General features: G+C 40.4%; 1 protein-coding gene across 2 annotated transcripts; it reads left to right on the top strand.

Moving 5' to 3' along the window:
- Positions 1-13,348: 13,348 nt before the first annotated feature.
- On the top strand, positions 13,349-15,111 carry LOC136546431 (protein mago nashi homolog 2-like). Of its 2 annotated transcripts, XM_066538410.1 has the most exons (4): positions 13,349-13,630; positions 13,764-13,940; positions 14,808-14,852; positions 14,958-15,111. In XM_066538410.1, exons 1-4 carry the CDS (start codon positions 13,412-13,414, stop codon positions 14,988-14,990), a joined length of 474 nt encoding a protein of 157 aa, XP_066394507.1. In that variant the 5' UTR covers positions 13,349-13,411; the 3' UTR covers positions 14,991-15,111. The 2 variants fall into 2 exon arrangements, with proteins under 2 accessions (XP_066394507.1, XP_066394508.1); XM_066538411.1 differs by having other exon boundaries at positions 14,808-15,111.
- Positions 15,112-16,498: the final 1,387 nt, after the last annotated feature.

The raw sequence follows: 16,498 nt of genomic DNA, 5'->3' as shown, positions 1-16,498 counted from the left end.
GATAAAAACATAAGGAGGAATTTATCAACTGGTTGCAACATCGCTTGCTTGGAATAAAGTTGGGTAATCAACTGGATGCCTTAGCCAAGGAACCTTTGAGTACATATCTTAAGTACCATGGGTATGAGATCAATGATTCACATTTTCACAAAAAAATGAGATGGAAAAAGCATATACCAAAATTGTAGTGTTCGTTTTGATGCTCACGACGAAAACTGCAACGTGCAGGCGACATACTATGGTTTCATAGAGGAGATATGAGAGCCAGCCTACGGTTCATTGAAGACAGCTCTTTTTCGCCGCTAGTGGATCCAGCTCGTAGAAACCAACACTGACAGCGAAGGGTTCACTACCATTGATATCACTAAGACCGCATACAGAGACGACCCCTTTGTCCTTGCAAGAGATGTTCTGCAAGTCTTCTATGAAAGGGACAACAAGACAAAAGGAAGGCTAAAAGTAGTCCTAGAAGGGAAAAGGAAGATTGTCGGTATCGATGGAGTGACGGATGAAGAAGACTACAGGAGCTATCAGGAAATGCCTCCATTCATGGCGAACGTACCCCTACCTATCCTTCAATAGGTGACGAACCTGCTTACGTACGGCTTGATCATAATGAGGCCCTCATTGTTGATGCACCTAAAGATAGTTAGATTGTTGCTAACTATGTAATCATTATTCAGACGTTGTTCACCAACTATGTAATCTAATTTATATTTTGTGCGCTTCTCTAAAATTAAATATTGACTATGTAATCAAATATTGAGATGATGTTCAAAAACACTATTATTTGATAATTATAGACCATTAATTAGTTATCATAGAATTAAATAATCAAGACACAAATATTTGTATTATTTTACAATAAATTATATGTATTTACTCCCGTTCAGAGAATAAAACAAAAAAGAAAACGTACCTTGACGTACTCCCTATCATAGCACAGCGGTAAAAGCTAGCAACTATGAAGCCCATGCCCTTGGTTCAAATCCTAGGTGCAGCAAACTTTTTTTTATATTTTTATAGAATTAAATGAACCTCAACTTAAACTATAAAAATGATAATAAAACGTTTCCTAACATAAATCCTCCTTCAACATAGCGGTTAAGCCACTAATCCCTCTTTCTCGCTCCCTCGGTTTGAAACCCAGGCAGGACAAATTTTTTTATTTTTTTTATCCAGAGCTCTATCACTGCCGGTTCTAAAAAATCGACAGTGATACATGGAATCACTGCCGGTTCTAAAAACCGGCACTAATGACCCATATCACTGCCGGTTTTTTTTAATCAAAACCGACAGTGATATCCCTCATGGGCCCGCGGTAGTGGCGCTGATTTCAAAAAAATAAAATAAAAGCTAAGCGCCTATAGTAGCGGCAGCTGTTTGTCAACCCTATCATGGTCGGTTTTCTCTTAAAAACCGATAGTGATACGTGGAATCACTGCCGGTTCTAAAAACCGGCACTAATGACCCCTATCACTGCCGGTTTTTTTTTATCAAAACCGACAGTGATATCTCTCACGAGCTAGCAGTGCTCCCGCTGATCACCACAGCAGGAGCCCTGCTCCCACCTACCGTGATAGCTAGCCTATAAAATGGTGCCCTACTAGGGTGCCTCTCCATGCATATTGGTTTTAGCTAGGGCTTATTAGTCATGATAGAGTGTTTTTCTCTCATAACAAATCACAGATATCGTTATGCGTCGTAGTCCATCAAAATAACACAAGAGGTACTAGAAGAATGCTACTAAAGATAGAGCAACGTCGAAGATTGGAGATGCCACAAGGTTCATAGAGCCATCTGCTGCGGTGCGTATCTAGAAAAGGCCATATACAGACAAGGCGTGGATTCATGGAAGCCACCTTGTCATCTCCAACCGGTATAGCTCGTAGACCACCTCAGTGCTGCTGTTTGACCCTAGTTGGTGCTAGAAGAATGCTAGTGAGGTGGTTAAATTATAATGTGTTGAAACACATTGATTGTAATATTAACCTGTACGTAAATAGGTCTTTGTTATCATATATGGAATTTTAGTGCAAGGTCTTTGTTATCATATATTCAATTTATTTCTAATATTTTTGTTATTTTTTTGACGTATTTCATTACTATCTAAATAAATATATCGTTGTTGTTAAAACTTTCCCATTGTACTATCTAAATAAATATATCCTTTATATATATGCACCTTCACTAACGGTTCTATTTACAAACCGACAGTGATATTCACTTTCACTGTCGGTTCTATTTAAAAACCGGTAGTGATATTAACTTTCATTGTTGGTTCTATTTAAAAACTGACAGTGATGTTCATGTCCCCCTATACAAAACAAATCGTCGGCCACATACATTGATCCCACCCACCCACGAACTCTCACAGTCTTATTTCTCATGTTTCACTCTCACTTCTCAAGAAATCCACTCTCTCTCTACGTGATTTGGTCATGGCTCCTGCATTTTTCAATGGTATTGATATGTTGTCTTCTCCAATATTCTATCTATATTCATTTGATCTATATTTATATTCATGTTTCTTTGCATTCTACATTTATATATATTCTTATTCCTTGCATTCGATCTATATTTAATTATGTTGCCATATTTTATTTGGAAGAATTTTTTTGTGCATATATTTTATGTTCATATATTTTTTTTGCATTTTATCGATCAGGTGGTATGAACAACGGACATCCCCCACCACAAGAACCAGGTTTCCACCCTGGCGATGAGCCATTCGCTCCTAATGTGGCCATTCCACGATTCCCTGTTCCAGCTATTGTATGAAATATTTTTCAACATCTTTTGTTTTTTATGCTAACAAATAAGTGTAATTAGTTTAATATCATTGTTGCATACATATATGTCGCAGACTATATCCCTAATAGATTGGCTGCGAACAACACTTAGCTGGTTCTTTATCTCAGACATCGTTGAGAACACGACATCTAATGCAAGTGGTCGGCTATGGACGTGTGAAGTCAGTTTTCTATCCCTTTGAGAGGTGCAAATCATCGGAATCATATCCACGAGACAGGAAGACAGAGCCCGGACATGATAAGCGCCCAATTCAGTGCCATGCATATCTGTTTAGAGGCACTTCAACGTGTTTGCCATGATGTGCCTGATTTCTCGCACTTCAAGGCACTTGCTTTGAATGCTGGTGATATCCTCGTCCCGCAAGCAAGCGAATGATTTGCGTGCTACAACCGTGTGGATGTGGTAAAATAGTCACTTATACCTGAGTCGTGGTTATTTGTTATTTATTATTGTAATAATATTCTCTATTTTTTTCTTTTTCTCCGTATGCAGATTGTGCTCCAGGATCTTACCTATGCTGCATGTGGCTTGTGGGCCATTCTAGATCAAGCTACGGAGCAACTCTGGTACGATTGGAACTTTTGTAATGGAAACCTCGATCAGCTCACTATAGAAGGACGCCAGTACTGTATAAGGATTACTAAGAGGGGCAGTGGTCGTTCAGTAGGTTACATCTATGGCCGACCATTCTTTCGGTATTGTGAGGCACGAGAGAGTGCACTCATACGGTCATTGACCTTCATCGATACAAGTGGATACATAATCCGTGACATCAATTACCATATATGGCTACATATGCATGTTAGTGTGCGTGGTCCAATTGATCCCGGTAGTGATTCTGATAGTAATTAATGTTTATTTAGCTAGATTTTCAAGGTCGTAGTTTAATTGGGTTCTAATTTTAATGTGTACGACTTTGTGTGTTTAATTATTGTCATGCATGTAATTCATGTAACATTTGTTGGGTAACTAGAAATATACATTCCAGTGTTGTATTGGTCTCAAAATTATTCTCAGGCTTGCACGTGACACAGGTGAAGGAAACACCATGTTTGGGATTTTTCGGAGATAGTTTGCTACTTTTTGAGGTTTAATTGAATTTCCACGCGACGGCACCGATTAATTATAGGTTGATATGAGTCTATCCACAAAAAGACCCAGAATGGTACCAAACTTTTACACATGCTCTAATGTGCCCTAGGGATAAGAATTTTGTGGAGGTCGATAAAAAAATCTATTGGGTCCAAGATGTAATTCACCCTCTTTTGTCTCATTCAGCACAGAGAAAAATATATTAATAAAAAATGATTAGAAAAACCTTAGATCTTATTTGGGGCCTTAATTTGGGTATACATGCTTGCCAAAAAATTTTCAAGCCATTTCGACATAGGCGGAGTATACATTCTTCAATGAGGTATATGAGCCCTTTTATTGAACCATGACTATATACATAGATTATCAAGGTTTCTTTGGTTCATACGCATTCTGGTGTCGTATTGGTCTTAAACTTTTTCTTAGGCTTGCACGTGCCACGTGTGAAGAAAACATCTAGTTTGAGATTTTTCGGAGATGGTTTGCTACTTTCTGAGGTTTAAATAAATTTTTGCGCGACGACACTGTTTAATTATAGGTTGACCTGAGTCTACCCACGAAAAGATCTGGATTGGTACCAAACTTTTACATAGGCTCTAATATGCCCTAGGAATAAGAATTTTGTGGAAGTCGATGAAAAAATCTATTAGATCCAAGATGAAATTCACCCACTTTTGTCTCATTCAGCACACATAAAAATATAATAAATAAAGAAATTGATTAGAAAAACCTAAGATCCCGTGTGGGTCTTAATTTGGGTGTACATGCTTGCCAAAAAAATTTTAAGCCATTTTGACATAGGAATACACATGCTTCTATTTATTCAGTATATAAAAGAATTTTTTTAATATATATAAACATCAGTGTCGGTTTCAAAAAACTGGCACTGATGAGACAAAACCGACAGTGATGCTGGTTACCACTATCGGTTTATTTTGAAAACCGACAGTGATATATAAAAAATAAAAAAAATATGCCAGCCCTCAGGTTTGAGCTCGGGTCTCGAACTGCAGAGTTCTGAGACTTAACCGCTGCGCTAGTATAGGATTATGCCAAGGCTAATTTATTTTTTCTTTTTGACCTTTAGACTGCTTAATAAATTATAAAATTAAACCAAAAAAATTGGGTTGTTTGGGATTCGAACATGGGTCTCGGGGACTAAGTTGTGGGGTCTTAACCGTTGAGCCAGTCGAAGGTATTCGAAAGAAATAGAAAAGATAACGTACTTAAGCCGTAACTGCTACACCGTAATCACTGTCGGTTCAAAGAATGGGTTTAGACTTACAACCGGCAGTGATGAACCATTTCTTAAAGTTATTTAATAATTTATAAAATTGAACCAAAAAATTTGGGCCGCCTAGGACTCGAACACAGGTCTCGAGGGCTAAGTTGCAGGGTTATAACCGTTGAGCCAGTCGAAGGAATTCAAAAGAAAGGGAAAAGTTATCCTACTTAACCCCTAACTGCTACTCCCCCATCACTGCTGATTTGAGGAATGACCCGGCAGTAATGTTTCCTTATCACTGTCGGTTTATGATTCGAACTGGCAGTGATGAACCATTGGTATAAAAGCAAGGCGCAGGTTGAAATTTTCCAAATTCATTTCAACCCCGCGCCAACCCTCCCCCCGCTCCACCGGAGCACCACCCCATGCCGATGGGCACCACAGTTCCCCACACACCCGTCCACCGCCCCCACACCCTCATTCCTAGCCCCACGCTCCTCTTCTTTGACGCCGACGCTTGTGCACTGCCCCACGTCGGAGCACCACACCGTCCATGCCCTCATTCCTCGTCCACAATGCCGGCCGTGCCCCTCCTCCTCCACGCCTACACTCCCACCATCGAGGCCTTTAGAAGCGCGCGGACAGCTACTTTCCCACTCCCACGGTGAGACGTGGCTCACTGCCCACTTTGTGTTTGATGAAATGCCCCACGATGAGTGCAAGGGCCCTGGTATTCTATACTTGCCCGCTGCCTCTAGCAACTATTAGTTCTATCTGTGATGAGGAATTGAGGATAGCCATTACTTTGTGTTTTGCATTTGTTGGGTCAGGTGGCAGCAACTAAAAAAATTGCAATTGTGTAATGTAGGAACATGTCTATTCTATTATTCTTCTTGGTTATAGCTGCTGCTGTCCACTATGATATGGTATTTTCTTTAATTTTATTCACCATGAAATGATATTGACTATTGAGGCACATCGTGTGTTTTTGTTCAAGGTCAACTATACCAAAAATCAGTAGGTGTGTAAATCCTACCTGTTCTGTGTGCTATATAACCATGGATATCAAAATCATTCAGCTTGCATGATCCTCCATGGTTCCTATATAATTTTGGTATTGTGCATCAGTATACAACCTATAAAGGCTTCCAATTAGAATGAGCTTAACCAGATGTTGGTCCACTCCATGGTTCCTATATAATTTTGGTTCTGTGTTGAATGTTGGCATTTTAAATAACTGTTTTAACTTTTTAGACGAGAAAGTCTTTGTTACAACAACAACAACAACAAAGCCTTTAAGTCTTAAACAAGTTAGGGTAGGCTAGAGTTGAAATCCAGCAGAATCTATTAAGGTCTAGGCATGTGAATAACTATTTTCCAAGAACTCCTATCTAAGACTAAGTCTTTGAGTATATTCCATCCTTTCAAGTCTCCTTTTATTGCCTCTACCCAAGTCAACTTCAGTCTTCCTCTGCCTCTCTTCATGTTACTATCCTGGCTTAGGATTCTACTACGTACCGGTGCCTCTAGAGGTCTTTGTTGGACATGTCCAAACCATCTCAACCGGTGTTGGACAAGCTTTTTCATGCTAAAATCATGAAGAACAATTTAATTTGTTAGATGCTGCAAGTACCTCCTCTCATAATGTAGCTTGCTCCATGCCTCTTTATCTAGATAATATTTGTTCATTAGCTGTATGTGAACTTAATATTCTGATACATCATGTTTGAATGACAACCTAATTTACTTAAATGTATAGGCAACCATAGCATGGTATGTAGTACATGTTGGTCACGTGCCTAGGATTTATCGAACCTGGGAAGATTGCTATGCTCAAGTCAATCGCTACCCTGGTAATTTGCACAAAAAATACAATACAGAAGCTGAAGCTTTAAGGGCCTACTATAGTTATCTGGCCTACCTTGCAAACCATGGGCAATCGACCTACTATAGTCCAATGAATGTAAACCATGGTCATCCGCTGGCACTGGAGATTGAAGAGAAGCCACCCGTCGAAGATGTAAAGATTAGAAGAATTGCTCTTTGGTCTTGGAAAGATGTCATGCTTTTATTTATGGCTATGGTCATTACTTTTCTTATTTGGAAGTTGATGTAGGCTTAGTTTTGTAGAACAGTAGGTGGACTTTGTTGTATGTGGTAAATCAAACAATGAATTTGTTCTAGGTGAACATATGCTATTATTTGACTTTGTTGTATGTGGACTTATTATTAGACTTTACATTAAACATATTATTTATATATATATAATATGAACATATGTTATTAGTAGTTGTCCGCAGCCAAAACTAACCACGATCGTGTCACAGCCATGATTCATTGTCGCCTGTTACCCCGTCGTCGAAGAACAGATTGGCAACAAGAAGCAGCTGATATCGCTAGGATAGGAGAGCCGCATGATATGACAAACGGCGACGGTGTCAATCAGGATGGTGAGAACAAGCAACCATGGACCCTGTTTGGCCTACTCGAGTTGGGTCAAAATGACCAAGATGGCCAGGTAACTTTGGTATCATATGACTATGTAGCCACACACACTAATTAATTGAGAGGGTCATAACTTACTTGGTGTCTCCAGCAGGAGCCTCCGCTGGCCGAGGAGCCAGAGGGTTTGGGTAGCAGGAAGGTCAGATCCAAGCGAGGCGTGTCAAAGATTCCTATTGGTAGGAATGCACACTGGCACATCACTAAGTTCGATGAACTCAGGGATCCACTCTCACTGTCTATAGCTTTGACCAAATACAAGACTATCCTCGGGTTACTTGTAAGGGATTTCATCCAGATTAGGTATAGGAAGTGGAATGGGAAAGATAATGACCCATGGAGGGTTCCCAAAAGTGAGAAGGATTACATATGGGATATCAAGATCCTAGAGTATTTTACTTTCCCAACGGAGTATGACAAGGAGGTAATCAAGAAAAAAAACAAAAGAAATCATGGGGACATGCTTCAAGAATTTCAAGGGAACATTGTACAAGAATTTTGTCCTCCAAAATAAAGAGCTAGATTTTGATGGTGGACAGTTTAGCAAGCAGAAGAACTTCTGGTAGGATTTCAAGGAATACATGTTATCCAAGGAATACTTAGAATTGAGCAGGAAGAATAAGGAGAACTCATAGAAAGCAACGAATCCTCATCATCTCGGCTCTCGTGGCTATGCCAAAAAGATGCTAGAATTTAAAGCAGCACTTGAAAAGATGGATTGCCTTGCTAAGGAAGGCGTTCAGGTTGAGACCGCCCATTGGGAGTCAAGATCAGTATTATACTATATGGGGAGGAATGTACTCCACAAATCCACCCATGAGCGAACTCATCCAGAGGATCTCCTAGGTAACTGAGGAGGTGAGGCAAGGGACTCGCACTTCAAATAGGGAGAAAGACGTGCTCACCCAAGCACTTGGAACCAAGGAGCACCCTAGTCACACTAGAGGAACTGGTGTTGTTCCTTGGAAACTAGCATTCCCTGAAGAATCTCACACTTACCAGAGCCAGTTGAGGGGTAGAGCGGATCAGGAGGCAGAGTGTTTGAGGTGACTAAAAGAGATGAAAGACAGAATGGATGTACGGATTAAGGCAACTATTGAAGCATGAGTCTAGCAAATTTTGCTATCCATGGGGTCAAGAGTACCACAAAACCCTACTCCTACTGCCTTTAGCACATAGTTTAGGGGTCACAGCAGCTGCGGATCGACCCCGCTCGATAAAGAAGATGTGAACATGCCTCATCTGGTGGAAGGCATCACTAAACCCGTTAATGTCAAGTTGTACATCCATCAGGAATGGACAAAGGACAAGGTGGCGCTCGGCCAGGCCTGGCCTATGGGAGACGGGACCATTAATGGCCGCCCAATTCCATAGGGATACGCTCGCATCACCATTGATAGAAAACTTGATAAGAAGTATAACAAGATACACATTGAGTACCCCGCAGCGGAAGACAGGCCGAAACTTGGTCATAACAAGGGCTCTCAAGTAACCTGGCGCAAGCGCTTCATTAAGCTTCACCACCAATTGTCCTCTAATGATGAGGATGATTGCTAGTCTTCACCCACCCGTGATGATCACTCACCATCTCCCAACAGAGATCACTCCCCTCCTCATCCCTTGCCATCACCCCCAAGAAGACAGAGGTCTCCTTCTATTCCTCCTCGTCCGACTCCATCTTCATCTGCCTCGAGAAAAGAGAAGACTCCTCCTCCTCCTTCATCCTCATCAGCCCTGAGAAAATAGAATTCTCGTCGTCATCCTCCTCCTCCTCCTCTACCTCAGCCCAAAACAAGATCAAAGACATCCTCGGAGTCATAGAAAAGGTCCTTGGATTCGATCGCTAATGCTTCGAAAGTGGACCAACGAAAAAGAAAAAAGGTCATTCAGTGGCAGCGTTACAAACTTGATGGAAGAAAAATTTACAGCACACATCTCGAGGGAAGATTGTGTTAGTTTCTTCATTCTCTGTGCCTCACTGTCTCCGTGTTTGTTGAAGTCCAAATTTGAAAGGCAAACACAGAATCAATACGCTACAATAAGATCCGATGAAATACACAATAAAGATTTAAGGAAGATACAGAAGTACATCGAAGACAACCCTGAATTAACCATGGAAGAGGCCGCGAACATCTATTATGATGTACGAGGGATGGGAACACCAGCAATGAAGAATGAAAGGGGCAATCTTTTGGTTCCCGATGACGAGTATAAAAATTTGACAACATATATGCGCCAGTTGCATGAATATTATATGGCTCAAGCAACAGAGACGGAGAACTTTGGTTTTGAGGTTATTATTCGTTCGCCACATATTTTTCATTATCCTGAAAAAGAGAAGTTCGATGTCGAGTGGCAGTGCTTGTTCCAGCTATACCAGAAACGCTCTCTTGATTCACAAATGTTGACGCTGTGGACTATGTAAGTACTCTGCACGCACGATATTATAATTAACTACTCTATCGAGACATAAATTATTAACTTTTGACCAATTCCCATAATTTTATGTAGGTGTATAGCAAAATTTTGTATACTAAAAAGCAAATGGGATAACATAGGCTTTTTGGACCCCTTGCGAGTCAATGAAAAGATATGTTTATGCCTCCATGGATGTGACATGGAAGACTTGAAAGAGAGATTGATTGTTGTTTTCGATAAATTCAAGATGAAGAACAAAACCCACATACTTCTAGCCTACAATTACGAGTATGTGTTCTCGGCTTTTAATTTTATGCTTCTTTTTTCGTTAAGATTATTCAATAATTAATATTCGGTGATTGCAGCAACCATTTCATCTTCATTTGTGTTAATCTTACTAAAAATCTGATCGAGGTGTGGGACTCGAAGAAAAAATCATTTTATCATCTGGATGCACCGGTGGCAGTGCTGAATTAGTAAGTGATTCTAATAATATATTACTTTTTAGTCACGTATACCGCTTTTTAATGTTTCTCCTTTTAATGTTGCACAATGTTCGAAGAAGACATATCGGTGGGACGCATGTTCTATTCAAGGTTGTCGAAATTGAGGGAAAGTACCTAAAATAGCCGACGGAAAACAATGAATGCGAGTTTTATGTAATGTGGGCAATGCTTCGCTATATCGGCGGGAAATAAGAAGAAACAGATAAGTTGATGTGTATAATCCCCATTTTATTTATGTTTGTTAATAATTCAACAAAATAATTTACGAATTCCTCTTTGGATATCATCTTTTTTAAATGACAGTGCAAGAAATATAACCACGAAAGACTGTTAGACATGGAGATCATCGCACTGCAATCGGAGCTAACAAAATTCATCTTAGCCGAGGTATTGAAAAAAGATGGAGTATTTTCCATTGTACAATCCGTGAAGTTCAAGGACCAGTATGGCCCAGAGCGGCTCGCTAGATTATTGTAAGAAGTCCGAAAAGCATGCTTCATCTTATCGAATAATTTCTTTTTTATTTTGAGGGATCGAGATCTTGATAAGAACATTTGAACTGTAACCATAATATTTGTAATGTTTAATATTGATGGACCTATCGTCTACGTAGCGTATATAAAGCGAAACCCGATTTCACGAAAAATATAAATTAAAATAAATTATAAAACAATAAAATACGAACGGGCCATCACTGCCGGTTTGTTAGTAACAAACCAGCAGTGTTGTCGTAACCATCACTGCCGGTTAGAAACAAACCGGCAGTATTGTCGTAAACATCACTATCGGTTAGAAACAAACCGACAATGTTGGCTTGCTCAACACTACCGGCTTGAATCATGAATCGACAGTGATGGTTACGACAACACTGCCGATTTGATCCATAAACCAACAGTGTAGGCTTGCTTAACACTGCTGGCTTAAGCCAAGAACCGACACTCTTGAAGCAACCGTCATTGTCGGTTAAGACTACAAACCGATAATGTTGTTCAACTGGACACTGTCGGATGGAGCTAGAAACAGACAGTGTTGTTTATAGATTAGTGTCGGGTTTTAAGAACCGATAATGATGGCAACCCCCCATCACTGCCGGTATGTCACTGTCGGTTTAAAATCCGGCAGTAAAGGGGGTTTTTGAACCGATAGTGATATCCAGATCTGGGGTAGTGATGGTTCTTCTATTGACGCATATATGCTGACAACGCCAATCCATGCAGGTGCAAGTTGTTTAACATGTTATTCTTATTACTCTGTAAGTGCTCCATTTGTTGATGCGTCTTTTTTCAGGTACGCCTTTTTTTCCTTAAATGAACTGTGTGAACCAAACCAAACTGTGTTATAGGCTGTCTCCGATGGAACGCTTACCCGCATGCATGGTGATGCGGTTCCATGATTCGACCTAAGTGTGCTAGCACATCCGTAGACATTCAGCCTATTCGTTTCAGCTAAAACGATCGTGGATTATTACTGCTGTCTGATTTGGTGTGAAAGAAAAATATTATTTTGACTTATAATCCACGATCATTTACGACCAAGCGAACAGACTGATTACATCTTAAATAGAAGTCCATGGTTATTTAAATTTAATAACCCTTCATCGTGTAATCATGCTCACTATATGATTCAGTACAGATTGGTGATACGTCATGTACTGTATATGATCCAGGAGAGTTTGAGCAAGATTGCAAGGGCCTGTTTGGTTACTTAGACCGAATTTTAGTCCATGTCCCATCGGATATTTGAACATATGCATGGAGTATTAAATATAGACTAAAAAATAACTAATTACACAGATTGCGACTAATTTACGAGATGGATTTTTTAAGCCTAATTAGTCCATGATTTGACAATGTGGTGCTACAGTAAATATGTGCTAATGATGGGTTAATTAGGCTTAATAAATTCGTCTCATAAATTAGTCTCCATTTGTGTAATTAATTTTATAATTAACTCATGTTTGGTCCTCCTAATTAACATCCGAACGTCCGATATGACATGGACTAAAATTTAGTCCGTGGAAACAAACACCCCCAAGTACATTAGTGGGTCCGAACCAACATATGAGAATGCATCTTGGTACCCTATGCCTCTAGAGTATGATTTTATTTCGAAACACACCCTCTATAGATCAAGGTGAGGATCGGATATGGTTCAAATTGTTTTGTATGGATTGTTGATGGGAGGAACAAGCAAACATAATGTTTGTGAAGAGGTTGCACATGCACGACACTACGCATTAAAAAAAATAATTTGTATAGCACTAGCACATCTTACTTTTTCTTATCCTACAATATCACAGCCTTTTCTACATATATATAACATACAAATATGTAATAGTTAGAGCATCATGCAGAGTCCGATCGTCTAATGCATGACACGATCATTAGATAAATCTCTAAACCTCCTACGTCCAAGCGGGTTAGAGAAGCGCAGGTCCAAACACATTAGGGGTCCACGGTGAGCTCAGCCCCACTTAGTGTGACCACCATGCATTGGGCGAGGCAGTTTCTGATGTAAGATACCAGTACGGGAGACATCAATAATAGCATGATGAATGTGGACAACCTGTCGCAACATACGGGCATTTTTGTTAGTAATAATATAAATATGAGCTTCTTTGTTAATGCTACAAAATGGGCCTGAAAGGTGAAGAGACCTACCCCCAGTCAAAAGCCCAAACGGAGCTCAACACAGGTCCGATTCCGATATACGAAGAGAAACAAGAGAGAAACAGGTAATAAGAAGAGGTGAGCGCGTTGCGGCTGCTAACCCAACGCCCCGAGCCCGAGGCCAAAAAACACCGGGAAGGGAAAAACCAAAAGAGCAACCGAAGCAAGTCGTCGTGCGTGTGACAATGTCGACGCGCGGCGGCGACGACGAGTTCTACCTGCGGTATTACGTGGGGCACAAGGGCAAGTTCGGCCACGAGTTCCTCGAGTTCGAGTTCCGCCCCGATGGCAAGCTCCGCTACGCCAACAACTCCAATTACAAGAACGACACCATGATCCGCAAGGAGGTGTTCGTCTCCCGCGCCGTCCTCCGCGAGGCGAGGAGGATCATCCAGGAGTCCGACGTGAGTTCGCCTCTCCTTATACTTTCTTCGTCGATTCGGTCCTCAATCTCTCCGTAAAACCTAATTAGCTAGGGTTTGCAACTAATGACAGAGGCCTCGCATTGATTCATTGATTGCTTGACTCCCATCGCAGATTATGAAGGAGGATGACAGAAACTGGCCCGAGCCCAACTACATTGGCAGGCAGGAGCTCGAAATCGTTATGGGCAATGAGCACATCTCATTCACCACCTCCAAGATTGGATCCCTTGTCGATGTTGAGGGAAGCAGAGACCCAGAAGGCCTACGCATCTTCTACTACTTGGTCCAGGTTTTTATCCTCAACCCTCCTAACCATTATATTTTTTTTATTTATTCCTTGCCGTGCATTGTAGTTTTAGGTGCCAACGATATTCAAATCATAATATATAGTTGATGCCAGTACTAGATACTTGTTCACTTGATTTTTTTTTTAAAATTGAACAGAGCAATGCAGGTCACCAGTATGTTATTTTAGTAATGAGTCATGGCTGGTTTTACTGGTACCATATTGTGATGTCGCCCAGAATTATCATCTTGCAGTCAGAATTCTGAGCTTTGTCATTTGGTCTTTTGCTGGGCATTGGATAAATTGATTGAAACCTTATTCTCATGTTGTTTAAATAGCCATTGATTTTTATGTTTCTAGTACCAACTGGCAACTGCCCTTCAGAAAGTTAGCTGACTGATGATGCTATTTATTTGAAATTAGCTATTTCCTTTGATTTACACACCCTAGAACTAGTTGAGGTTTTATTACCTCAAGCATTATTTGTATGCCAATACTTGTTTCATGGAAAGGTTAGATAAACAGGTACTAACATTGTGGCCATGTGGTTTCCTGCACTGTTTATGTATATTTGTCAATTTGATGCCCCTGTCCTAAAATTGACCAAATTCATCCATCTAGTGTAGATGTTTTTATGTTGATACATCCTCAAAACTTCTCAGCTTGCCAAATCGTTTCCATTATGAGTACATTATAGAATCTGGATCATTGCCATGGGGTTAATTTGAATGTATTCCAAAAGCATGAAATGAGGTGGATGTGTTAATCCATCCTGGACTGTCTGGTTTTAATTGTTGTGGAACTTATTTTTGTCAAGCACTGTAAATGAGATCTACATTGCTAATGTTTCCCCCTCGTGTTTTTTCACAGGATCTAAAGTGCTTTGTGTTTTCGCTGATCAGTCTCCACTTCAAGGTCAAGCCTATTCAGTCATGAGCTTCATTCCCTTGGTTTGTTATGGTAATGCAAGTGTTAGGAAATCAATGTATCAAGTAAGATCCTGAGTTTATCATGATGCAGATGCACTTGGAGCGGTTGGTACTCCCTTTTTAGTCAGCCTGGGTATGGATATTTATGCTTCTGGGTTTTATAAGGTTATGTCTGGATTCAGGGGAGTTCCTTTTTTTTCGTCAGTGGGTACGCATATAAGGCCTTGTTTAGTTCTTCCCACTAAAATTTAGTCCCTATTCCATCGGATGATTAACATATGCATAGAGTATTAAATATAGAAAAAAATAACGAATTGCACAGATTACGACTAATTTACGAGACGAATTTTTAAGCCTAATTAGTCCAAGATTTGATATCGTGGTGCTACAGTAAAACTATGGTAAACATGTTCTAATGACGGAGTAATTAGTCTTAATAAATTCGTCTCGCGGAGTACTAAGGACTTCGGTAATTTGTTTTATTATTACTATCCGAACACTCTCATGTGACACTTCGATGTAATATCTGATGTGTCCTTGCGCCAAACTGTACTGTTCCTTGACTAGAGAAGATGTACAGTACTGGCACACCGTTTGACTAGTACTTGTGGGCCCAGACATTCATTCCCTGACGTTCGCCTGCGAAGGTCTAGTGCTCGAGCTGCATTCGATGTGCGTTCTCTTGCCGCCAGCATTACACAACAGGAGAGACGGATAATTTCATCACCACAAAAGTAAAATTATAGCACTGGTGCGCAACAAAGTCATTTTGTACATACGCCGGTCCATGATCTGCGCAACAATTCATTTTGTATCACGTCATTTTGTATACACATAGACCGTGTTTGGGACCAGTAGCATAAGTTTGGGACAAATGGCAAAGACAGGAGGCTGGAAGGGCCCGGCCCTCCTAACTTGGCTACTTTTCTATTACAACACTTAATGATTTGGCTAATCTACTAGGTAATTAATATATAATAACTAAAGGATAAATGAGCCCCTAAATCTAAATCCTCGTTTCACCACTGTTTGGGACATCTTCCACCGTGGGGTGTGGTGCCCTAGCCAAGCTGTTTTCGTAGTTCATTCTTGTGGTGGTTGAGTCGGATGTGGTTACGAGAATCGAGTGGACCACATGGTGTTTGACAGGCACTTCTCCCTTGACCGCCAATGCAAGATAACCCCCTGACCGCCGATGCAAGATATATTAGTAATTTGTTCCTATATATATACGGATCAAGAAGCAAAGTACTTGTTGACAACAATTTGGACCCAAGATCAAGAATGAATTGCCATTATGAAAATCAAAATCAGAGCCGAGGTGCCCACTTGTTTTATCAAGTTGGCACAAGAGCAAAAATTACAAAGGTAAAGAAGAAGATGGCATGGGTTCTCAGAAGAGCAGTCAAGATAAGAGTGACGTGCAACCATCTAGTGTAGATGGTTCAACACAGGTGAAGAGAAGAAGATCAAACAAACAGTTAAGCCGAAGGTTTGCTTCAAACCATTAAGATCTTTGGTTGGCACATCATCCATATTCCATAACCATGCCACAGAATCATATGTCATGGAATCCATACCAACTTACCAAGATATGTTTGGTTACCCCTCGTAGCCTACTTATGATCCTTG

This window comes from Miscanthus floridulus, chromosome 3 (assembly GCF_019320115.1).
Source record: "Miscanthus floridulus cultivar M001 chromosome 3, ASM1932011v1, whole genome shotgun sequence".
Classification (NCBI taxonomy): Eukaryota; Viridiplantae; Streptophyta; class Magnoliopsida; order Poales; family Poaceae; genus Miscanthus; species Miscanthus floridulus.
This window is presented reverse-complemented; position numbering and strand designations above follow the sequence as displayed.